This window comes from Phyllobates terribilis, unplaced genomic scaffold (assembly GCF_046119375.1).
Source record: "Phyllobates terribilis strain yellow unplaced genomic scaffold, ASM4611937v1 Scaffold_9__5_contigs__length_417890890, whole genome shotgun sequence".
Lineage (NCBI taxonomy): Eukaryota > Metazoa > Chordata > Amphibia > Anura > Dendrobatidae > Phyllobates > Phyllobates terribilis.
The window spans coordinates 389,959,942-389,985,313 of NW_027362769.1; the positions used below are offsets into that span (position 1 = coordinate 389,959,942).

The 25,372-nt window shown below is 45.6% G+C and overlaps 1 protein-coding gene across 1 annotated transcript in view; it reads right to left on the bottom strand.

Moving 5' to 3' along the window:
* Positions 1-7,394: 7,394 nt before the first annotated feature.
* LOC141162501 (uncharacterized) overlaps positions 7,395-25,372 on the bottom strand; it is a 64,272-nt gene continuing 46,294 nt past the window's right edge. Inside the window, exons 4-7 of the mRNA XM_073648671.1 lie at positions 19,255-19,359; positions 18,781-19,134; positions 18,350-18,655; positions 7,395-8,038 (exon numbers count right to left, since the gene is read on the bottom strand). Of these exons, the coding sequence (XP_073504772.1) occupies positions 8,013-8,038; positions 18,350-18,655; positions 18,781-19,134; positions 19,255-19,359 (791 nt within the window). The 3' untranslated portion in view covers positions 7,395-8,012. The remainder of the gene's footprint in view (positions 8,039-18,349; positions 18,656-18,780; positions 19,135-19,254; positions 19,360-25,372) is intronic.

The window sequence follows — 25,372 nt, forward strand, 5'->3', positions numbered from 1 at the left end:
GGCAGCACGTAACAGGATGGGGGAGCAGGATTGGGGAGCACAAATACCAGGATTGGGGAACATAAATGCCAGGATGGGGGCAGCACAAATACCAGGATGGGGGCAGCACATACCAGCATGGGAGACCATATACCAATAAAAATGCTCGCCACCCGGGCGTAGAACGGGCTCAATAGCTAGTATATATATATATATATATATATATATATATATATATATATATATATATATCTAAACTGTTGTGGAATACTTTTACTAACTATAAACAAGCAAATCTCTCCCTGACTCAGCAGCAGCTCTCCCTACTTTGCCTGTTTCCGGGGTAGACTGTGACGAGAAAATAAATAGACCCGATGACGCTGTGCGGCCAGCCAATCACTGTAATGCCACAACCTACATGGCTGCGGCATTACAGTGCGTGGCAGGCAATCCCTGCATGTTCATTGGCTCTCTAAAGAGTGCCAAACATGCAGGGAGGAGACCCGAGTTCCCGCCCGAGCAACCCGGAAATACTCGCCGAGCTTGTCGAGCACAGTGATGCTCGGGCAATATCGAGTAGTGGCGAGCACTTTCGCTCATCCCTAATACCAAACCTAAAATAAGTTACAATGGAAAAATTATTACCCTGAAAGTGAAAAAGTGGGAAGAACATCAAATCTAAATCGACAAATTAATCTTAAATTCCACATTTAGCCTATTAGGTCATAAAGTATTTAACCTATAATAATAATAATAATAATAATTTTTATTTTTATTGCGCCAACATATTCCGCTGCACTTTACAATTTTAGGGGAGACTTATACAGACAATACAGAATAAGCATATCTCATATCGAAAGGAGTGAGGGCCCTGCTCGCAAGCTTACAGTGTATGAGGAAATGGAGGAGACACAAAAGGTAAAAAGTACATATATTGTATAATGCAGCCTTGATATACTGAATAGGATAAATAATAATACATGGATTGGTCGCCAGCCAGTATGTGTGCAGTCCTGACAGAGGCTATTATGTGCATGGTTGGTATGAACCTGAAGTTGAAGAAGATTTTAATATGGGGGAAAACTGGGATGGACAACTGGGATGGACAGATAGTGTGTGGAGGCAATACGCCAGTCTAAAGAAATGGGTTTTTAGGGTCCGAATGAAACTGTGGGTATTGGGAATTAATTGAACTGTCCTGGGTAGTTTTAAGTTTAAGTTTTAAGTCACTGGCAGAACGGAGGGCACGTGTAGGGTGGTAGACTGAGACAAGGGAGGAGATGTAGGGGGGTACTGAAGCATGGAGCGCTTTGTGGGTAAGCGTGATAAGTTTAAATTGAACTCTATATTGGATGGGTAACCAATGCAATGACTGGCACAGGGAAGAGGCATCGGTGTAGCGATTGGCGAGGAATATGATCCTGGCTGCTGCGTTAAGGACGGATTGGAGAGGGGAGAGTTTAGTAAGAGGGAGCTCGATAAGTAGAGAGTTGCAGTAGTCCAGACGAGAATGAATAAGAGCGACAGTAAGAGTTTTTGCCGAGTCAAAGGTGAGAAAAGCCCTGATTCTTGAGATGTTTTTGAGGTGTAGATGACATGAACGAGCGAGTGATTTGATGTGAGGAGTGAAGGAAAGCTCTGAGTCAAAAATGACCCCAAGCAGCGGGCTTGTTGCTGGGGAGTAATGGTTGAGCCACAAACGGAAATGGCAATATCGGGCACAGGTAGGTTAGTGGAGGGAGGAAATACAAGTAGTTCAGTTTTTGACAGATTCAGTTTTAGACAGAGGGAGGACATAATGTTAGACACAGCAGAAAGACAATCACTGGTCTTTTGTAGTAATGCAGGGGTGATGTCCGGAGCAGAGGTGTATAATTGGGTGTCATCAGCATAGAGATGGTACTGAAAACTGAATCTACTGATTGTTTGTCCAATAGGAGCGGTGTATAAGGAGAAAAGAAGGGGGCCTAGGACTGATCCTTGAGGAACCCCGACAGTAAGGGAAGGAGAGAGGAGGAGGAGCCGGCAAAAGACACAGAGAAGGAGCGGTCAGAGAGATAGGAGGAGAACCAGGAGAGAACAGTGTCCTTGAGGCCAATAGTGCGGAGCATAGTGAGGAGGAGCTGGTGATCCACAGTGTCGAATGCTGCAGAGAGATCCAGGAGAATCAGCAGGGAGTAGTGACCATTAGATTTAGCTGTTATTAGATCATTAGAGACTTTAGTGAGGGCAGTTTCAGTAGAATGTAAAGAGCGGAAACCAGATTGTAAAGGGTCAAGAAGAGAGTTGTCTGAGAGATAGTGGATTAGACGGGAATGGACCAGGCATTCCAGGAGTTTAGAGATAAAGGGAAGATTGGAAACAGGTCTGTAGTTGGCCGTGCAGTTCTGGTCAAGGGATGGTTTTTTAAGTAATGGATGTATGCTGGCATGTTTAAAAGAAGAGGGAAAGATACCAGATGAGAGGGAGAGGTTGAAAATTTTAGTTAGGTGAGTGGTGACAGCTAGAGCAAGGGACTGAAGGAGATGTGAGGGAATAGGGTCACTGGTGCAGGTGGTAGGGCGAGAAGATGCAAGGAGCCTGATCACTTCATCTTCCGTGACTGGTTCGAAGTCAGAAAGTGAGCAAGATACAATGTGGCGGGGGAGAGCATGCATAACGTTTGGGGATTTGGAGAAAATTTCCTGTCGGATATGGTCAATTTTTTCTTTGAAATAATTGGCCAGATCGTCAGCGCTGAGGTCGGTGGTCGGGGCCTGTGGTGTTTGATTGAGGAGAGAATGAAACGTGTCAAAGAGGCGTTTAGGATTATTGGAAAGTGAGATTATGAGTTTGTTAAAGTAGGTTTGTTTGGAGAGGTGAAGGGCAGAGTTATATGTTTTCAGCATAAATTTATAATGGATATGAGTCTATATGAATACATTGTATTTATTGAGTTTTAAGTAATTTTATACTGTCACCTCCTCTTCTTGAGGGTGGCACATGAACAATAATTCAAAATTTAAGACGTTTTTCACTATGGCCAGATTTTACAAAATGCTTCAAAACAGGTAAGTCCAATTTTTTCTTTCTAATGGTATACCTATAATGATTCAATTGTTTTTTTAAATCCCTTGTGGTCTCACCCACATACAACAGGTTACACAGGCATTTGTAATAGATAAATGACATACTTATTGTTGCGCTCGCAGGTGGCACATGTGCTTCGTGGACCCACTGTGCCACGGACCGGAGCTACTCTGGAGGGGAGTAACTAAGCAGCTACCTTGTTGTTCACTGGAGCCTCTATTGGTGACATCAGGCTTGTGCGGCAGGTAGCTGCCAGGTGCCACTCCAGGGCGACGTCTGACAGTAGCTGCTGACCCCAAGGGTTAGAGATGATAATTCAGATTCCTAGACAGGGCAGGACGGCCACTTGGGACAGGTTCAGACTGTGCAAACAGGATGGCCGCTGGGACTGGTTCACACTGTGCAGACAGGATGGCCACTGGGACTGGTTCACACTGTGCAGACAGGATGGCCACTGGGACTGGTTCACACTGTGCAGACAGGATGGCCACTGGGACTGGTTCACACTGTGCAGACAGGATGGCCACTGGGACTGGTTCAGACTGTGCAGACAGGACGGCCACTGGGAAACAGTTCTGGTACCGGCCATGGGGTACAGATACCGCGGAAGCGGTTTCAGGGTAACGTATAACCTAGACACAATTACAGGGACAGTACAATATAGGGAATCTCCATAATAGACTATGGGACACAGGATACAGGAACAGTACTAACAGACTGGGGACAAAGGACCTGGCAACATGCAGTTGCACACACCAACCAGCTAACAGTAACTATAGGGGTTGCTCAGGCACCTCCCTATTGGGGAGGGTACCTTTTATACAAGATGCATCCCAGCTGTCAGCTAGGAGACATTGTTCAGGTGCATTAACTAAATGCCTCTTGGCTGTTAGCTGGGGGCATTTTAGCATATGCGCGTGCTGCCCCTTTAACATGCACTGGACGCGCCGCTGGGAGACAGTGCGGCATACATAGAGGCAGGGGAAAGATCCGGAGGATGTTGCTGCGGCCGGAGTGGTGAGTAAGCGGGTGTCCCTGCATGGAGGTAGGAGGGGAACCATGCGGAGGTGCTGGCTACAGACGTTACACTCATAGAATCAAAGAATGATAGAATGTTAGAGTTGGAGGGGGCCTCCAGGGTCATCGTGTCCAACCCCTGCTCAATGTAGGATTCACTAAACCGTCTCAGACAGATGTTTGTCCAGCCTCTGTTTGAAGACTTCCATTGAAGGAGATGCTGAAAAAAAGGACACGGATCGCACATCCAAGAAAATCATACGTTAATCTAATGCCGCTAGGCAAAAATGTACATAACTAAACATGAGCTTCTTAGTTTAACATTCTGATCAGGCTGTATGAAGCCCACTGCCACGACACGGTGAACCTCTCAGTGGGTCGTAACTTTTTATAGCCAGCAGCTTTTAGTATTTTCATTGGTGTCATTTTCCATCTGAACACTGGTGAGTACTTTTTTACTGTATGACCAGGTCTTTGGTTAAACTTACCTCTGTATTTCCTTTCTCCCCCTTTTTTTTGCTGTATTTTACCTTGATGGTGTTTACTTGTCCTCCTCTTGATTTAACCCTTTTTTCACTTCATTCCTTTCTTTTTCTTTTAGATAATATATTTCTGATTGGCTGTAACCATTTTTAATTTTTTAACCTTTTTTCTTTTTCTTTTCCCTCCTTTTCTCTCTCTTCACCCTTTTTCCATTATAGCCTGGATGTTTTATGAATGTGCCATTCTTTTACGATGCTCTATATTTGTCCCTGATGTGGAGATAATCTTTAAAAAAACATGTTACCCGTCTACTGAGCCGTTATTTTGTTAACTTATATTTATCATATATACTGACATAGAAATACATTTATCTTTTAGTGAACAAGGCTCTGGATAAACCAAAATGTTCTAAATTTTGAAAAGTCACAGTTGATGCAAATGAATGCATTCAAATCATTGTATTATACACAATCACATTTGACAAAAAAATTATTTGGGATTTAATACATTTTGTCAAAGTTAAAAGCATATGAGAGTGCTGTATTTTGACTTTCAGGGATTGCATCATAGAAGGAAATCCGATTAGTCTGGAATGACTTACTTACTGTATTCTTATCCAAGTTCTTGAATACATGCTGTTTAATGATTTGTTCTAAGATCTTTAGTGGTTTAGAAGTAAGGCTCACTGGCCTGTAATTTCCTGGCTCCATCTTCTTTCCTTTTTTGAAGATAGGGACATTATTTGCCCTTCTCCAATCTTCTGGGACTTGTGTCCTGCAGGAATTTTCAAAGATTCTGGCTAGTGGTTCTGCAATTTCCTCTGCTATCTCTTTCAGTACCCTAGAATGTATTTCATCTGGACCAGGAGATTTAAATTCATGTAAATTAGCTAAGTGTTCCCTCAACCATCTCTCTGTTTTTAGATAGTGTGGATTATTTTATTCCTTGATTAAAATGTTACATTTGCTTTCTTAGAGTACACAGACGCAAAATAGGAATTTAAAAGTTCGGCCTTCTCAACACCATTTTGAAGACTTCACCCTTTTCGTCCTGTAAAAATACTCAGTCACATGTGATATAATGATTAATAAAGAAATTTTCTTTCGTAATGGAATGAATAAAACAATCACCCTTTAACATGTTAGTACAATTAATGCAACTGAGGCAAGGATAACATCCCCACCCCCATCTCCCCATAAGTGATAATTATTTACCAGTTCTTCAAGGTCCAATATCTGAGCTTACCAATTTATCTTTAATATTTTTAGCACGTTTATAGGAGAAGAGAGGCAGATTTCCATATTCCTCTATTTCAGGCAGAGATCTGCCCTGCATTGGCCAATGTTGTTTAATAATACCAGTAATTTTGTTGCTTTCTTCAAAATATATAGTAATTCTTGTCATTCTCTTGAGGCCCTTTTTCCTATTCAGTACACAGCCAAAGAGACTACTACAGTCATGGCCAAAAGTATTGAGAATGAGACAAATAGTAATTTTTCCAAAGTTTAATGCTTCATTTTTTGTAATGGCAATTTGCATATACTCCTGAATGTCAAAGAGTGATCAACTTAACAGCAATTACTGTACTTGCAAAGTCAATATTTGCCCAGAAAATGAACTTTAACCCCCAAAACACATTTCAACATCATTGCAGTCCTGCCTTAAAAGGAGCAGCTAACATCGTTTTAGTGATTGATCCATTAACACAGGTGTGGGTGTTGATGAGGACACGGCTGGCAATCAATCAGTCATGATTAAATAAGAATGACACTGGACACTTTAAAAGGAGGCTGGTTCTTGGTATCATTGTTTCTCTTCAGTTAACCATGGTTATCTCTAAAGAAACACGTGCAGCCATCATTGCACTGCACAAAAATGGCCTAACAGGGAAGAGTATCGCAGCTACAAAGATTGCACCTCAGTCAACAATCTATCGCATCATCAAGAACTTCAAGGAGAGAGCTTCCATTGTTGTCAAAAAGGCTTCAGGGCGCCCAAGAAAGACCAGCAAGCGCCAGGACCGTATCTTAAAACAGTTTCAGCTGCGGGATCGGACTACCAGCAGTGCCGAGCTTTCTCAGGAATGGCAGCAGGCTGGTGTGAGTGCTTCTGCACGCACTGTGAGGCGGAGACTCTTTGAGCAAGGGCTGGTTTCAAGGAGGGCAGCAAAGAAGCCACTTCTCTCCAGAAAAAACATCAGGGACCGACTGATATTCTGCAAAAGGTACAGGGAGTGGACTGCTGAGGACTGAGGCAAAGTCATTTTCTCTAATGAATCCCCTTTTCGATTGTTTGGGACATCTGGAAAACAGCTTATTCGGAGAAGAAGAGGTGAGCGCTACCACCAGTCTTGTCTCATGCCAACTGTAAAGCATCCTGAAAACCATTCATGTGTTGGGTTGCTTCTCAGCCAAGGGAATCAGCTCACTCACAGTCTTGCCTAAAAACACAGCCATGAATAAAGAATGGTACCAGAATGTCCTCCAAGAGCAACTTCTCCCAACCGTCCAAGAGCAGTTTGGTGCCCAACAATGCCTTTTCCAGCATGATGGAGCACCTTGCCATAAAGCAAAGGTGATAACTAAATGGCTCATGGAACAAAACATAGAGATTTTGGGTCCATGGCCTGGAAACTCCCCAGATCTTAATCCCATTGAGAACTTGTGGTCAATCATCAAGAGACGGGTGGACAAACAAAAACCAACAAATTCTGGCAAAATGCAAGCATTGATTATGCAAGAATGGACTGCTATCAGTCAGGATTTGGTCCAAAAGTTGATTGAGAGCATGCCAGGGAGAATTACAGAGGTCTTGAAGAAGAAGGGGCAACACTGCAAATATTGACTTGCTGCATTAACTCATTCTAACTGTCAATATAACCTATTGGTACTCATAATATGATTGCAATTATATTTCGGTATGTGATATAAACATCAGACAAACACTAATAAAAACCAGAGGCTAGCAGATCATGTGAAAATATAATTTTGGTGTCATTCTCAAAACTTTGGCCATGACTGTACGTTCTACAGAGTCAACTTATTTCTCCCATTTTTCAAAGAACCTTTTTGGGTGATCCCTCTGAATAAATTTATTAGTCATATCCTTATAGCATGATTTTATAGTCTCACCCTCACTAACTATTCATTTTTTTTTAATTAGATAAATAGATAGATCAGTAGATAGACAGAAATCTTCATTACCGCTGACACTCAGTGATCTTGTCTCTGACGTCTCCGTTCTCTCGTGTTTCCACTCTACAATGATTTTCATCTCTGGATCTTTGAATTGATGATCAGGAATCGAGGCCACACTGGTGACCTCATATGTGATATCATTGTCCCTTGATAATCCATATTTATTATATTTATCTTCCCAGCTCCAGGAGATTTTCATATATTTAGGGTAAAACTTATGTAGATGCAGAGAGAACTGACCACGAGATGAATCGTCCATACTGATCTCTATAGGAGTCGACATCTGGGGTTTACTGTGAAGAGAAGAAGCAGAAGTTTGGTGCAATGTCTGTAGTCGTAGTCATGTAATGTCATATACATCATTCAATTCTATCTTAAACCTAGAAATGATCCTCCAGTCTCCCAGTACAAGTTACTTGTTAGTGACTAGGGATGAGTGAACCCGAACTGTGAAGTTCGGGGTTCCTACCGGACACATTCTGTCTGGTACCGATCCACGAACACAGAGATTTTACCGGAAGTCTGGTTTACAGTTCGGGTCCGTATGCCTAATAAAATTTGTTGAAAGACAGCAACAAGCTTTCAGACTGTGGGCACTTCCGGAGCCATCACAGCCATGCCAAATATTGGCATCCACCTGGCCCTGAACCACATGTGGAAGAGATTGAGTGCACTGATGCCCAACCACTTGTTCAGTTGGAGGACGAGTACGTGGGAGAGTTAGTGCACACATTCATCAGACCACTGCAGCACATCTCTGATGATGAAACATGGCTACAGACCAGCAAGGAGAGCATGGCTGAGAACTGGGTGGAAGATGATGCAGGGGATGATGTTGTCCTAGACCCCACATGGAGCGTAGGCCATCCTAGTGACATGCACAGTTCAGAGAAAGAGGAGGTGGTCATGCAGCCACAGCAGCACAGCAAAAGAAGAACCAGGGTGAAAAAGTACAGCAGGCGGCTTTTAGCCAGTCTATCGGCTGCTACTGGTCACCATGCTGAGGAAATGAGAACAAGAAAGCCAGCTCAAAGGAGCTCCCTAGAGTGGCATTTCTTCAGCCAATGTGCTGATGACAAGACACAGGTGGTTTGCACGCTGTGCTGTCAGAGACTGAAGCAAGGCATAAATGTTCTGATCCTGAGCATCACCTGCATGATGAGCAATCTGAATTCCAAGCATGAGGTGCAGTGGAGTACACACCTTAAAAAGCATGACAGATCTGAACCTCTTCCTGCTCCCTCTTCTGCTGCAGTCTCAACCTCTTCCTCCCACTCACGATCAACATGGCCACCTGTCTCCCTGCAAAGGGAGGATGTGACAGCACCACCACCAGTAGTGTCATCGAGCATCTCCACACAGTCCCATTGACGTGTTCAGCTCTCCATCCCCCAAACTCTCCAGAGAAAGAGGAAATACTCCCTTACCCACCCACAAACCATGGTCCTGAATGATAACTTTCCTAAATTACCGGCCTTTTGAATGCTGCCGTTCCGGCTGGTGGAGACAGGCAGTTTTAAAAAAAAATGATGGCGGTGGTTGTCCCGCAGTATGTTTTTCCCAGCAGCCAATACTTTTCCAGGCGGGCCGTCCCTGCCCTGCACAGACATGCCCTGCACACAATTCAGATGTGCACTGCACAACGCCATTGGTGGCAAGGTTAACATAACCACTGATACATGGACCAGTAAGCACAGGCAGGGACGTTACATCTCCCTAACTGTCCACTGGGTAAATGTAGTGGCGGCTGGGCCTGAGGTGGAAGGCATTCTAGCGCATGTCCTACCACCACTGAGGATTGCTGGGGGGCGTTCATCTGTCCAGGCTGCCTCTTCCTCTTACTCCTACACAATAAAAAAAAACAAGCACAAAAACAGTGTTGGATTACTTCTCCCTTGCCTCTTCAACCTACACTGCCAAATCCACCTCCTCCTCCTCTTGGATCTCCGCCTCGTGGCTCAAGATTGTTATTTATTGATTGGTTAATTCTACATTCTTAAAAGTCAGTTCCATGGAAAAAAACATGGAAAAAAAAAAACAAACCCCCCCCCACAAAATAGTGTTGGATTACTCCTCCCTTGCCTTTTCCACCTCCACCACCACATCCACCTCCACGTCCTCCTCCACTTGGGACGTCCGTCTCCTGTGTCAAGATTATTATTTTTTCTTTTTTTAATTCTATGTTATTTTAAGTCATTTCCCTATAAACATTTGTTTGCAGGGCATTATATGTAGCCATTATATGCGGTATGGAGCATTATATGGGGCCACTATATTATATGGAGTAATATATTGGGCCTATTATATACTGTATGGAACAATATATGAGGCCCATTATATACTATATGGAGCAATATATGGGGCCATTATATACTGTATGGGGCAATATATGGGGTCATTATATACTGTATGGAGCAATATATGGGGCAATTATATACTATTTGGGGCCATCATTCTGTATGGAGCAATATATGGGGCCATTATATACTGTATAGAGAAAAATATTCAGCCCATTGTACTGTATGGAGAATTATATTGGGCCCATTATACTGTATGGTGCATTATATGGGGTCCATTATCCTGTATGGGTATTATATGGGGCCAATATACTGGGTGAAACATTATATGGGGTCCATAATACTGTATGGAGCAATATATGTGGCTCATAGTACTGTATGGAGCAATATATGGGGCCCATTATACTGTATGGAGGACTATATGGTGCCCATAATACTATATGGAGGACTATGTGGTGCCCATAATACTCTGTGGTGGACTATGTGGTACCCATAATACTGTATGGGGCACTATATGGTACTGTATGCAGCAATAAATGGGGCCCATTATACTGTATGGAGGACTATGTGGTGCCCATAATACTGTATGGAGGACTATGTGGTGCCTATAATACTGTATGGAGGACTATGTGGTGCTCATAATACTGTATGGAGGACTATACTGTCCAGTCTAAAATGAAAAGTCTTCAGTCACTCTGTGTGACGGCAGACTCTTGAATCCCACCAGCGCACACTCTGTGCGCTGCGAGAACTTGCCAATTTCTGAGTTATTATAGCATTTATAATAGATATCACTCGTAATGTAAGAAGTAAGTGAAATCTTTGGCATCGTACTATACCTATATTTCTTATCTGTGCATCTTGAATCGTGGTATGGTTAAAGGGGCCCACGAAAACCTGAAGCTGACCCCGATGGCAACAGTAAACAGCCGCCAGCCAATCGGAGGCCAGCAGCTGACATCACTGCCATGCGCCGGCGCGTTCGTGACTCAAATGGATGAGGAAGAGGACACCGCTGGACTGAATCCAGGTAAGGAGAAACTTTATTTTATTTTTTGTATGGGGCCAGGATGGGAAATCATATGGATCCTAGGGGCAGGATGGAGAATTACGGGGCCTGGATGGGATATCATTAGTGATGAGCGAGCACTAAAATCCCTGCTCTGCTGGAGAGTTTAACTGTATTGGCGCGCTTCACAAGCCAATAGTTAAAATTAGCGTAGCTCAGGGTGTATCCCTCAGAGTTAAGTAGACGGGGGTCTGAATCTCTTCTACAACTGGAGTCCATCGGTAATCTACAGAACATGATGTGATATCACATACAATATCATCACGTATATAATGCATATGGCATTATTACTATGTCTGCAGAATAGATAAAATGTGGGAGACCAGACTGTAAAACAACTGAGGAGCCGAGAAAATGTCAGAGTTATTAGAAGAGAAATATAGGATATGCAGGAGATCGACCATGTTAGGTCTTAAATGGTCAATACCCCCCATTGTGTTGTGTAATAAGGACAGAGTTACAGACATCTGAGAGAATATTATCTAACCCCATATATATCTCCCCTTACCTGAGTCTCTGATAGATGGGTCCATTATTCTTATATAACGCCATATATCTCTCCTCTCACCTGAGTCTCTGATAGACGGCTCCAGGATTCTTATATAACCCCCATATATCTCTCCTCTCACCTGAGTCTCTGATAGACGGGTCCAGGATTCTTATATAACGCCATATATCTCTCTTCTTACCTAAGTCTCTGATAGACGGCTCCAGGATTCTTATATAACCCCCATATATCTCTCCTCTCACCTGAGTCTCTGATAGACGGGTCCATTATTCTTATATAACGCCATATATCTCTCCTCTCACCTGAGTCTCTGATAGACGGCTCCAGGATTCTTATATAACGCCATATATCTCTCCTGTTAGAACCTTGCTCTTAGGTTTTTTCCTTTGCTGGTCACATGACCTCGTTGGCCTATTTAATCCTGCTCCGCCCTTCTGGCTTTGCTGGACTTCATTGTATAACTACTTTCTAGCTAGCCTGTGCTCTGTATCTAACTCTGTTAGTTTGCTTGGTCTACGGACCTCTTTGTTCTATATATTTTGTTTGTTTGTCTGTCTGCTACTATTTCTGTTAGGAGGTGTCCCATTTTCCTCCCAGTCCTTAGTACTTGTAGGGATTCCTTCCCCACATCTATAGGTCTCCGTACAGACTAGCTTAGGACTTTAGCAGGTCTGATCGCAGGATCAGGTTCCCTGTTACATCGTAGGGATTCAGCTGAGTTCTATCGTAGGGACAGATCTCCTCTCTTTCCTTAGCTCTGGTAGCAGAACATAACAGTAAGTCCAGCCTGCAAATTCTCTAAGGAAAGATTTTTCTGTTCCATCATGGTGTCGGTTCAGGATTTGGCTCATCGCCTGCAGGGACTTTCTCTGGAGGTGGCCGAGCTCCGTCAGCACGTGAGTAACTGTCCTGGAGCACATTTCTTGGAGCCTAAGGTATGTTTGCCGGATTTATTTTTTGGTGAACACCGAGAATTTTTTTCATTTAAAAATGCTTGCTTATTGTATTTTCGTTTGAGACCCAAGTCCTCTGGGGATGAATCCCAGCGCATAGGGTTCATAATGTCACTTTTGCGCAAAGAGCCTCAGGAGTGGGCCTTTTCTTTGCAACCTAGTGATACATGCTTCAGATCAGTGGATAGTTTTTTTTCTGCTTTGGGACTATTATATGATGATCCTGACCATGTCGCATCAGCTGAGACTGAGTTAAGACGTTTGAGACAGGGATCAGGTAATGTGGAAAAATATTGTACTCATTTCCGTCGTTGGTCTACTCAAACAGGGTGGAACGATTCTGCTCTGAAAAGTCTATTTCTTGCTGGGCTCAATGAAAGGGTTAAAGACCTGCTAATTGCTTATCCTACACCTGAAGATTTGCAACAGGCTATGCAATTAGCTATACGGGTGGATAGGAGACTGCGTGCAAGGGTTAATGAGAGCAAATCCTCTGCTATGTCAGTTTCTGGTTATGAGAATGTGTGTACTAACAGTGGTGAACCGATGGAGATTGGATCGGTGGCACCTCGCTCTCAAGAAAAAGACCGTCGATTTTCTGAAGGCTTGTGTTTCTATTGCGGAAAATCTGGTCATTTGATTAAAGGCTGTGAGCTTCGTATGAAGAAAGAAAAAAAAATGGTCAGTCATGCCCGTATTGCCTGTTTAAATTCCAAGGGTGTATTTTTAGCTGCTTCCACGATTGCTCAGGAAAAATTAATGGAATTTCGGGTGTTTGTTGATTGTGGATCTACTCTGAATGTAATTGATGGGGGATTCTTGGAAAGACTCAATTTAAAACCCGAACCTTTATCATCCCCCATTGCTGTGGTTTCTGTGGATGGTTCCCCTTTGAAGAATATTACTCTCAAGGTCTGTGAATTTCCTCTCACTATTAATGGTGTTCACCATGAGAAATTGGATTTGGTAGTTTTGAATAACTTGCCTTCTCCAGTAATATTGGGATTGCCCTGGTTAAAATTTCACAATCCTGTACTGGATTGGTCTACCAATGAAATTAAATCCTGGAGCCATAAATGTTATGACAAGTGTTGTAACGGGCGTATTGCAGCTTTGGATAGGGGAGAATTGCCTGTTCCTATTCAGGATTTTTGGAGAGTTTTTTCTGAGAAGGAATCGCAGGTTTTGCCTCCCCATAGAGACTATGATTGTTCTATTGAATTTGTCCCTGGAGCGACTCTTCCTAAAAGTCGTTTATTTAACCTTACTATTCCTGAGAGGAAGGCTTTGGATGAATACATACAGACAAGTTTGGCCGCCGGTCACATTAGGCCCTCTAAGTCTCCTGTGGCGGTTGGATTTTTTTTTGTAAAAAAAAAGGACGGCGGTTTACGTCCTTGTCTGGATTTTCGTGAGATTAACAAAATTACTGTACGCAATCCTTACCCACTGCCATTGATTCCTGATCTGTTTAACCAGTTAATGGGGGCCAAGTGGTTCTCTAAAATTGACCTTAAGGGGGCATACAATCTGTTGCGCATGAAGGAGGGTGACGAATGGAAGACTGCTTTTAACACTCCTGTGGGTCATTTTGAGAATCTGGTTATGCCTTTTGGTCTTACTAATGCTCCTGCATTTTTTCAGAATCTTATTAATGACATTCTTAGACCTTTGATCGGCAAAAATGTGGTTGTGTATTTGGATGACATTTTGATTTATTCGCCGGATCTGGAGTCTCATTGGCGGAGCGTATGTGAGGTATTACAATTGTTAATGGACAATTCGCTTTTTGCTAAGCTGGAGAAATGTGAGTTCGCTGTACAGAGAATTAGTTTTTTGGGTTACATTATCTCCAGCGAAGGTTTTGAGATGGACCCGGTTAAAGTTCAAGCTGTACAGGAATGGCCTAGGCCTATTGGTTTGAAATAGATACAGAGCTTTTTAGGTTTCGCCAATTATTACAGAAAATTCATAAAAAAATTTTCTAGTATTGTCAAACCTCTGACCGATCTCACCAGGAAAGGTGCTAATGCGGTTCAGTGGTCTTCTGAGGCCATTGAAGCTTTTGTGTATCTCAAGGAGAGGTTCACCTCTGCTCCCATCCTTATGCAGCCTGATGTGACTAAGCCGTTTTTGTTTGAGGTTGATGCTTCTTCGGTGGGGGTTGGCGCAGTATTGTCTCAGGATAACGGGGATGGATTACATCCCTGTGCCTTTTTTTCAAAAAAATTTTCGGAGACTGAACTGAATTACGATATTGGTAATCGGGAATTATTGGCTATTAAACTCGCATTTGAACACTGGCGCCACTTCTTGGAAGGTGCGGAATTTCCCGTTCAGGTTCTTACGGATCATAAAAATCTGATATATCTTGATGCTGCCAAGCGCCTGAATGCCCGTCAGGCTAGGTGGGCACTGTTTTTCTCGCGGTTTAATTTCTCCGTTACTTACATCCCTGGTACTAAGAATGTTAAGGCGGATGCCTTGTCTCGCAGTTTTTCTCCCATAGTCGGTGCTGAGAAAGAGGAGAACATTTTACAAGAAGGTGTTGTGATAGCTGCTTTGGACTCCGTTTTGGAAGATGAGATTCTTAAAGCACAGGAGAATGCCCCATCTAACACTCCTCATGGGAGGTTGTTTGTGCCTGGGACCTTTAGGAGAGATTTGTTTATTGAGTGTCACGAATCTCGGTTGGCAGGTCATCCCGGAATCTCTGAGACCAAGAGACTGGTGGGTCGCAGTTTTTGGTGGCCTGGATGGCAGAAGGAAGTCATTAAGTGGGTGCGTCAATGTACTATATATGCTAGATCTAAGTCCTCACATACTCCTGCTGCGGGGTTGCTTTGTCCTTTGGAGGTTCCTAGTGCTCCTTGGACACATTTGGCTATGGACTTTATAACTGACCTTCCCCCCTCTGAGGGTTTTACTGTCATCTGGGTGGCCGTGGACCGTTTTAGCAAGATGTGTCACTTGGTTCCCTTCGTCAAACTGCCCTGCGCTAAAACTCTCGCTAAGGCCTTTGTCAAGGAAATTGTCAGACTTCATGGCGTTCCTACTGACATTGTTTCTGATAGGGGTCCTCAGTTCGTGGCTCGTTTTTGGCGTGCCTTTTGTGACAGGTTGGGAGTTCATCTGTCGTTCTCGTCCGGATATCATCCTGAATCTAATGGCCAGACAGAAAGGAAAAACCAGGATGTTGAGCAGTTCTTGCGTTGTTTTGTGGCAGACAATCAAGAGGGGTGGTCTGAGTTTCTGCCACTTGCTGAATTTGCTTTGAACAATCATACATCTTCTTCTGCTGGTTGTTCGCCTTTTTTTTGTTGTTCTGGGAGACATCCGTCGTTTGGGTCGTTCTCCAAGTTGGGATCTGCCGTGCCTGAGGAGGAGAATTTTTCCGGTGATTTGGAGAGAGTTTGGACGGATGTGCGTGGTAATCTTCAGGAGGCCAACAGAAAATCTAAAGACTACTTTGATAGGAAACGACAGGAGGTTTTGTTCGCTGTTGGTGACATGGTTTGGTTGTCCTCTAGGAATCTGCGGTTGAGGATTCCTTCTAAGAAATTGGGTCCCAAGTTTGTAGGGCCCTTTAAGGTGCTTCAGGTTGTCAACCAATCTGCTGTTAGGTTGGAGGTTCCTACCTCCTGGAGAATTAATCCGGTATTTCATGTCTCTCTGTTAAAAAAAGCTGTTGTGTCGGATGGTGACGCCTCTGCCTCTGTTCCTCCGGTGGTGGAGGACGGGGAATATGAAATTTCTCGCATCCTTAACTCTAGACGGTATAGAGGTAGTTTGCAGTATCTGGTGGCCTGGAAAGGTTTCGGACCCGAGGATAACTCTTGGGTGAGGTCAGATGATGTTTCCGCGTCCAGACTTATCAGAGCGTTTCACAGGAGATTTCCTGATAAGCCTGGTCCTAGGGGATCCGGAGGATCCTCTTAGAAGGGGGGGTACTGTTAGAACCTTGCTCTTAGGTTTTTTCCTTTGCTGGTCACATGACCTCGTTGGCCTATTTAATCCTGCTCCGCCCTTCTGGCTTTGCTGGACTTCATTGTATAACTACTTTCTAGCTAGCCTGTGCTCTGTATCTAACTCTGTTAGTTTGCTTGGTCTACGGACCTCTTTGTTCTATATATTTTGTTTGTTTGTCTGTCTGCTACTATTTCTGTTAGGAGGTGTCCCATTTTCCTCCCAGTCCTTAGTACTTGTAGGGATTCCTTCCCCACATCTATAGGTCTCCGTACAGACTAGCTTAGGACTTTAGCAGGTCTGATCGCAGGATCAGGTTCCCTGTTACATCGTAGGGATTCAGCTGAGTTCTATCGTAGGGACAGATCTCCTCTCTTTCCTTAGCTCTGGTAGCAGAACATAACATCTCCACTTACCTGAGTCTCTGATAGATGGCTCCAGGATTCTTATATAACCCCCATATATCTCTCCTCTCACCTGAGTCTCTGATAGACAGCTCCAGGACTGTTATATAACCTCATATATCTCTCCTCTCACCAGAGTCTCTGATAGACGGCTCCAGGATTCTTATATAACTCCCATATGTCTCTCCTCTCACCTGAGTGTCTGATAGACGGCTCCAGGATTCTTATATAACCCCCATATATCTCTCCTCTCACCTGAGTCTCTGATAGACAGCTCCAGGACTCTTATATAACCTCATATATCTCTCCTCTCACCAGAGTCTCTGATAGACGGCTCCAGGATTCTTATATAACTCCCATATGTCTCTCCTCTCACCTGAGTCTCTGATAGACGGCTCCAGGATTCTTATATAACCCCCATATATCTCTCCTCTCACCTGAGTCTCTGATAGACGGCTCCAGGATTCTTATATAACTCCCATATATCTCTCCTCTCACCTGAGTCACTGATAGACGGCTCTTGGATTCTTATATAACCCCCATATATCTCTCCTCTCACCTGAGTCTCTGATAGACGGCTCCAGGATTCTTATATAACGCCATATATCTCTCCACTTACCTGAGTCTCTGATAGATGGCTCCAGGATTCTTATATAACCCCCATATATCTCTCCTCTCATCTGAGTCTCTGATAGACAGCCCCAGGACTCTTATATAACCTCATATATCTCTCCTCTCACTAGAGTCTCTGATAGACGGCTCCAGGATTCTTATATAACTCCCATATGTCTCTCCTCTCACCTGAGTCTCTGATAGACGGCTCCAGGATTCTTATATAACCCCCATATATCTCTCCTCTCACCTGAGTCTCTGATAGACAGCTTCGGGACTCTTATATAACCTCATATATCTCTCCTCTCACCAGAGTCTCTGATAGACGGCTCCAGGATTTTTATCTAACTCCCATTTATCTCTCCTCTCACCTGAGTCTCTGATAGACGGCTCCAGGATTCTTATATAACCCCCATATATCTCTCCTCTCACCTGAGTCTCTGATAGACGGCTCCAGGATTCTTATATAACCCCATATATCTCTCCTCTCACCTGAGTCTCTGATAGACGGCTCCAGGATTCTTATATAACTCCCATATATCTCTCCTCTCACCTGAGTCTCTGATAGACGGCTCCTGGATTCTTATATAACCCCCATATATCTCTCCTCTTACCTGAGTTTCTGTTAGACGGCTCCGGGATTCTTATATAACCTCAAATATCTTTCCTCTTACCTGAGTCTCTGATAGACGGCTCCATGATTCTTATATAACCCCATGTATCTCTCCTCTCACCTGAGTCTCTGATAGACAGCTCCAGGATTCTTATATAACCCCCATATATCTCTCCTCTCACCTGAGTCTCTTATAGACATCTCCCGGAATTCTGGTTCTTCCATAGATTCATGATCCCAGGTCACTCGTACTTTGAATCCTGGATCCTTGTGATGAACCTCAGAAATAATGATCTCACTGGAGATCTTGTAGGTTCGGTCAGGATTCTCAGATATAGATTCAGTGGATGATACAACTTCTTCTGTACCTCTCTCTCCACATGTCCAGGTGATCTTGATGCTTTTAGGATAAAATTTCTCTAAGTTGAGTAAATACTTCATCCCTCCATGGACACTCAGTATTCTCATTACTGGCATCTTCGGCTTTACTGAAATGTGAATTAGTTTTTATTGCAAATATTATGAGTTATAGTAATAATTGACAGTAGTACCATAATATTAGATTATATTATTATGTACAGTAATGTAATGTCATATAAAAGTAATACCTCACCATAAATCATCTTGCAGTGAAACATCTTTTCATCCTTATATTTACTGGAGACTCCTCTACAGATAAAGGTCACGTCTTCATGTCTCTTCATATGAGGTATGAAGCTCAGTGATGATGAATACAGACGTCCCTCCCGTTGTGATTTGATCTCATAGGATTTATCCAGTAAACTCTTCCCTTCTTCTGAATGTTCTCTAATCTGAGACGTCTGGATCTCCTGCTCCTGTCCAGCTCTTCTTATCAGCCAAGTCACACACAGGTCCTTGGGTATGTTATACACTGTGCAGTACAGGGCGGCCTCCTCTCCGTCAATCAGCTTAGAAGGACCCATAATGTCAAGTACTATGAATGGTGCTGTCATGAGAGCGTAAAATGATAAAACTTTACATTTACAGTGAAATAACATAAATGATAAATATGGATTTTTCTTTTATATGGACACATCAGAAAGTCCTCCTAGTGTCACTACATTACCTTTCCTCCTCGGTTTTTGTCTCCACCACAGAACACTAGTGATGATAATTATCAGTATAACCCCAGAGACAGAACAGGCAGCGATGATCCCGGCCAAACTTGTGTCTGTAGAAATGGAAAATGGAACAGAACTATAGAGAGAAAGGCTTCTACATAGTCACCATCACCTGATCCTTACTTGTGGCTGCTCTCACATCTTTGGGTGGTTTGTTTATGACTTTGAAAAGTGAAATTAATGACACCTAAGACTGAATTTCTACTGATTTAGAGGCAGCGGTCAATGCCGCAGCCTCTGCCCCCACTCTGAAATGAAGAGTCGTCAGCCCAGGGGCTGGGCTAATGACTGCTGTACTGAGCATGCATTGGTTGTCAATTTGATGTATGCTTAGTACAAGCTCCCTTGTATGTGCAATATTCTTTTCAGTGCAGAGTGACAGTTCGCTCCCTCGCCGGTTCTCATGAGAAGTGATGAGCCAGCAAGAGAGCACCTTTTTTTATGGCAGATTTGTTACAGAAATGTCTACCTTTAGAAATAAAGAGGATGTCTTGGCATACAGAATATTAAACCATTGAAAAATTAAACTGAGCCAAAGTATCAATCTGCGCATGCGTCGCTCCTGTATCATTTTATTGAAGTCCAGCACACAGGACACTTACTGACACTGCTCACGTGCCACCCACACAATGATTGAAAACAGGAGTCAGGTCACTGAATAATCAGTAACCTGTACAAGAACCAGAGGAAGGCTGGAAGGGGCAGTTAACCAGAAGAAGACCCTGCCCCCACGTCCCGCCCCGAAGCACATGTCGCTCCCCCGGGGCTGTGGGGTACTCGGCACCAGGCCTTCAGAAGCTTGGAGGGTATCACGGTGGCTGGCCCAGCCCGTGGCCCAGGACGGTCAACTAAAAGCGGGGGTAGTTAGATGGATAGGGAATAGGAAAAAGGGGAATAGAAATGTCAAAGTTCGTGACGCCACCTGTGGTGTCTGGTGAGGATCACCAGCGCTGCAGCAGTCCACTGAGGCCGGTGTTGTGGCAGCTTAGATGGTATCGCTCCCCACAGGTGGAGCAGGGCCTCAGGGCAGTGTAGGAGGGGGGGGGTATGCAGGACAGAGGGGACCCAGCCGGGTCAGAGCCAGAATAGGAGCACACACGAAAGTCACTTCTGTACCTTTACTGGTGTTTAGCTCAGGAACACCCCAGAGCACTGTAGGGTGAGGGGTGCCCGTCCAGATTCTCCCCAGTGAGTGGGTGTAGGGCCTCCTGTTTCTTGCCTCTCTGTAGTAAGTTTCTGACCTGCCTGGAATTAGGCCTAACTTGGTTTCTGTTCTGCCCCTGCTGACTTGGTGATAGGACCTTCTGTTGGAAATCACTCTCCCTATTCTTTGGGGTCTCCATGATTCCTGACCCTGGTACGTATCAGCTTTTTGTGATCCTGGGACATGTAGTTTGCCAGGGGTTCCGGTTGCTTTCTACTGGTCATGAAGATCCACGTAGACTCGGACACGGTGTCAGGTATATGCTTCTGGGGTGAGCTTGTAAAGCTCCTCTGCCCCCAATGCTACTTTCTTCCACTTGCCTTCGGCCCTGCTCGGGCCTTCACTAGGCTACACACACTGCAGCCGGGACGCTGCTCTTCTTCGCCGCTCTCAGAGTGTCGGCACACTCCTAGCTCTCTATCCTGAGCTCTGTGAGTTCTAGTCTGGACTCACTCTACAGACTGTACTGAACTCTTTCTGCAGGAACTGCTAGGCTCTGGCTCGACTGCACTGACTCCTTCTGTGTCTGAGCAGGAACTCCCTAGCTGCTCTGTATTCTAGCAGGCTAGGAACTGAACTGCCTAACTCCACCCTCCCTATATATGTCCCTATTAGGGCTCCATCTGGTGGTCTGAGGTGGTAGGGTGGAGGTGTGTGTATGCTGTGGGGACCTCTTGTGGAGAAATCCATTTATGCATCCCTCTAGGATCTGTGGCACTGATGCACAGCAGGGGCGCCACACACACAAGACATCATTTTATGAAAACTGCTTGATAAGGTGAATATTAAACAACTAATGAATGAATTAGTTCATCGGGTATATGACTCATCATTCTCCTTCAGCCAGGAAAGAGGGGAGACTTGATGCAGAGAACGGTGCAGGCAGCTGAGGAGGAGATGGCTGGGTGCAGAGAAGAAAGAAGTGGCCGGAGCTGTACTTGTAAGCAGAGGCCCACATAATGTTGATTGGTCCAGCAGAGGAAAATAAAGTTTGAATAGGGGCTATGGGATTGGATCAATAGGGAGTGGGAGGGGACAGTAAAAGGGGGTATAAAAGGAAGAGTGCGGGAAAAAGGGGCCATTCCTGTGCGAACAGCAATAAGAAAAGTGCCACCCACCCACCCTTTTTTTCAGAGAATTTAGAGCTGTCTAATAAAAATATTAAACCATATTTTTCGGACCATAAGCCGCACTTTTTTCCCCCAAATTTAGGATGAAAATAGGGGGTGCGTCTTATGGTCCGAACGCAGAGCTTACCTAATAGTTGCGATGGTGGTGGAGCGTCATTGCATGGCCCTCTGTTCCCTCCCTCCTTCAGGAACCCGGCGGTGGCAGAAGAGGTGAGATGCTAAGGCTGGTGTCTGGCTGGGGTCAGTGAGCGGCGTGGCAGTGCATCGCGGCGTGGCAGAGCGGCGTGGCTTTCCAGTGTGCGCGGCCATCCTTCTGAAGCTGTGATCTACAGAAAAATTGCTGCTCAAGCTCGCGCACGCGCAGACTGATAGCTCGGGTGATCAATTTCCTGTAGATCACAGCCTCAGAAAGATGGCCACACACACCGGAAGGCTTCGCAAGTCACTCTGCCACGCCGCTCACCGGCTCCCAGCTAGACATCGGCCCCAGCCCCCAGCCAGGCACCAGGCCTCAGCCAGGCACCCGCCCCGGCCCACATCCAGACACCGGCCCCAGGCACCAGGCCTCAGCCAGACACTGGGCCTCAGCCAGGCACCGGGCCTCAGCCATCTCACCTCTTCTGCTGCAGCTGCCAGGTTCCTGAGGGACGGAATGGAGGGCCCTGCGATCCTGCTTTACCACCACTGCAACTCCCCGCTGCTGGAGCACCGGCTTCCTGCAGGACCCTGCCTCCTGTGACTCTCGCTCCACCGCCCCACAGATAAGATATATATTCAGACTATAAGACAGACTCCCATCTTATAAAAAATATATTTTTCCTATATTCCACCTCAAAATTTGGGGTGCATCTTAGGGTCCAGTGCGCCTTATAGTCTGAAAAATACTGTATATTGTTATGTTTTATTGCTTGGGCTTATGTTGAAAGATACAGATTTTTACTGTGAGTCACAGTGGCTGGAGCGGTGGGAGGGGTTCCTTGGGGTTGGTGGAATTTATTATAGGGGTGAATTTACAGAGATGGTTCCCTTCAGGATGGAATTACTGATAGGCTGATCTGGCACTTAGTGGGGCTCGGGACAGGGGGGTACCCTGGGAGCCAGTGGTGGTGTTTCTTTTACCATTGCTTGTGGTGTGGTGCCCTCAATCTTGGGGTTACGGCTGAGGGTAAAATAATTCTATGGATAAAAACTTTGTTCTACATGCGCCAGATCTTGTAGCCCCAAGGACCTCCCCCCAATTCTTTCATTGGTTATTTTTGTTTGTTAATAAATGGTCGCTGTGGCCAATTATATCCAAAAAATAAAGTCACCTGTGTATCATTTATTATAAGGTAAGTGGTATGAGAGATTGACGGGGAAAATAAATAATTAATATAAAGGGTGGTTTCAGGAGAACAATTTGGGCCATATACAGTCATGGAGCAGGCTGCTGAGGAGAAGATGACTGGATGTAGAGGAGAACGGAGCAGGCTGCTGAGGAGGGGAGGCTGGATGCAGAGGAGAACGGAGCAGGCTGCTGAGGAGGATAAGGCTGGATGTAGAGGAGATCGGAGCAGGCTGCTGAGGAGGATAAGGCTGGATGTAGAGGAGAACGGAGCAGACTGCTGAGGAGGAGGAGGCGAGATGCAGAGAAGATTCGTGCAAGCTGCTGAGGAGGGGGAGGCTGGATGCAGAGGAGAATGGAGCAAGCTGCTGAGGAGAAGGCTGGATGCAGAGGAGAATGGAACTGGCTGCTGAGAAGGGAGAGGCTGGAGGCAGAGGACAGTGGAGCAGGCTGCTGAGGAGGTGGAGGCAGGATGTAGAGCAATTCAGAACAGGCTTGTTATGTCACATGATTTGGGAATTTACAGACTGCATTGCACTTCTTTCCCTTGTCATGTATTGCTGTTTCATTGCATTGCAGTAATGTTTGCTTTTCTTAGTAGATTGTCCCTTCTCTCTCCCTGTCGCCCTTTGATGTGGCTGTGATGTAACTAACCCCTCCTTTGTTCCCCATGTCTTTTCCTCATTCTCCATCTTAACCGCCATAGAAGCTCATGTGCTCTCAGCCTGTGTCTGAGAAAAGTCTTTTTACCTGCTGCTGTATGGATTTCAACAAGTATTCTACCAGAAAAATAAAGCTTCTTTTGAATTTTTACCAATGTGCCATCCTGCTGCAGAGTTAAACTATCTCGGGACATCACTTCCATGTGAGTTGGGTAAAGGAGGCAGCCTAGAAATGGTGTCTCACAGCACCCTATAACTGAGGAGGAGATGGCTGGATGTAGAGGAGAAAGGAGCAGGCTGCTGAGGAGGAGAAGGCTGGATGTAGAGTAGATCGGAGCAGGCTGCTGCGGAGGAGGAGGCTGGATGTAGAGGAGAAAGGAGCAGGCTGCTGAGGAGGAGAAGGCTGGATGTAGAGGAGAAAGGAGCAGGCTGCTGACGAGGAGAAGGCTGGATGTAGAGGAGATCGGAGCAGGCTGCTGAGGAGGAGGAGGCTGGATGTAGAGGAGATCGGAGCAGGCTGCTGAGGAGGAGAAGGCTGGATGTAGAGGAGAAAGGAGCAGGCTGCTGAAGAGGAGAAGGCTGGATGTAGAGGAGAAAGGAGCAGGCTGCTGAGGAGGAGAAGGCTGGATGTAGAGGAGAAAGGAGCAGGCTGCTGAGGAGGGGGAGGCTGGAAGTAGAGGAGAACGGAGCAGGCTGCTGAGGAGGGGAGGCTGGATGTAGAGGAGAACGGAGCAGGCTGCTGAGGAGAAGAAGGCTGGATGTAGAGGAGAAAGGAGCAGGCTGCTGACGAGGAGAAGGCTGGATGTAGAGGAGAACGGAGCAGGCTGCTGAGGAGGAGAAGGCTGGATGTAGAGGAGAAAGGAGCAGGCTGCTGAGGAGGGGGAGGCTGGATGTAGAGGAGAAAGGAGCAGGCTGCTGAGGAGGAGGAAGCTGGTTGTAGAGGAGATCAGAGCAGGCTGCTGAGGAGGGGGAGGCTGGATGTAGAGGAGAAAGGAGCAGGCTGCTGAGGAGGGGGAGGCTGGATGTAGAGGAGAACGGAGGAGGCTGCTGAGGAGGGGAAGGCTGGATGTAGAGGAGATCGGAGCAGGCAGCTGAGGAGGGGGAGGCTGGATGTAGAGGAGAACGGAGGAGGCTGCTGAGGAGGGGAAGGCTGGATGTAGAGGAGATCGGAGCAGGCAGCTGAGGAGGGGGAGGCTGGAAGTAGAGGAGAACGGAGCAGGCTGCTGAGGAGGGGAGGCTGGATGTAGAGGAGAACGGAGCAGGCTGCTGAGGAGAAGAAGGCTGGGTGTAGAGGAGAAAGGAGCAGGCTGCTGACGAGGAGAAGGCTGGATGTAGAGGAGAACGGAGCAGGCTGCTGAGGAGGAGAAGGCTGGATGTAGAGGAGAAAGGAGCAGGCTGCTGAGGAGGGGGAGGCTGGATGTAGAGGAGAAAGGAGCAGGCTGCTGATGAGGAGGAAGCTGGTTGTAGAGGAGATCAGAGCAGGCTGCTGAGGAGGGGGAGGCTGGATGTAGAGGAGAAAGGAGCAGGCTGCTGAGGAGGGGGAGGCTGGATGTAGAGGAGAAAGGAGCAGGCTGCTGAGGAGGGGTAGGCTGGATGTAGAGGAGATCGGAGCAGGCAGCTGAGGAGGGGGAGGCTGGATGTAGAGGAGAACGGAGGAGGCTGCTGAGGAGGGGAAGGCTGGATGCAGAGGAGAATGGACCTGGTTGCTGAGGAGGGGAAGGCTGGATATAGAGGAAATCGGAG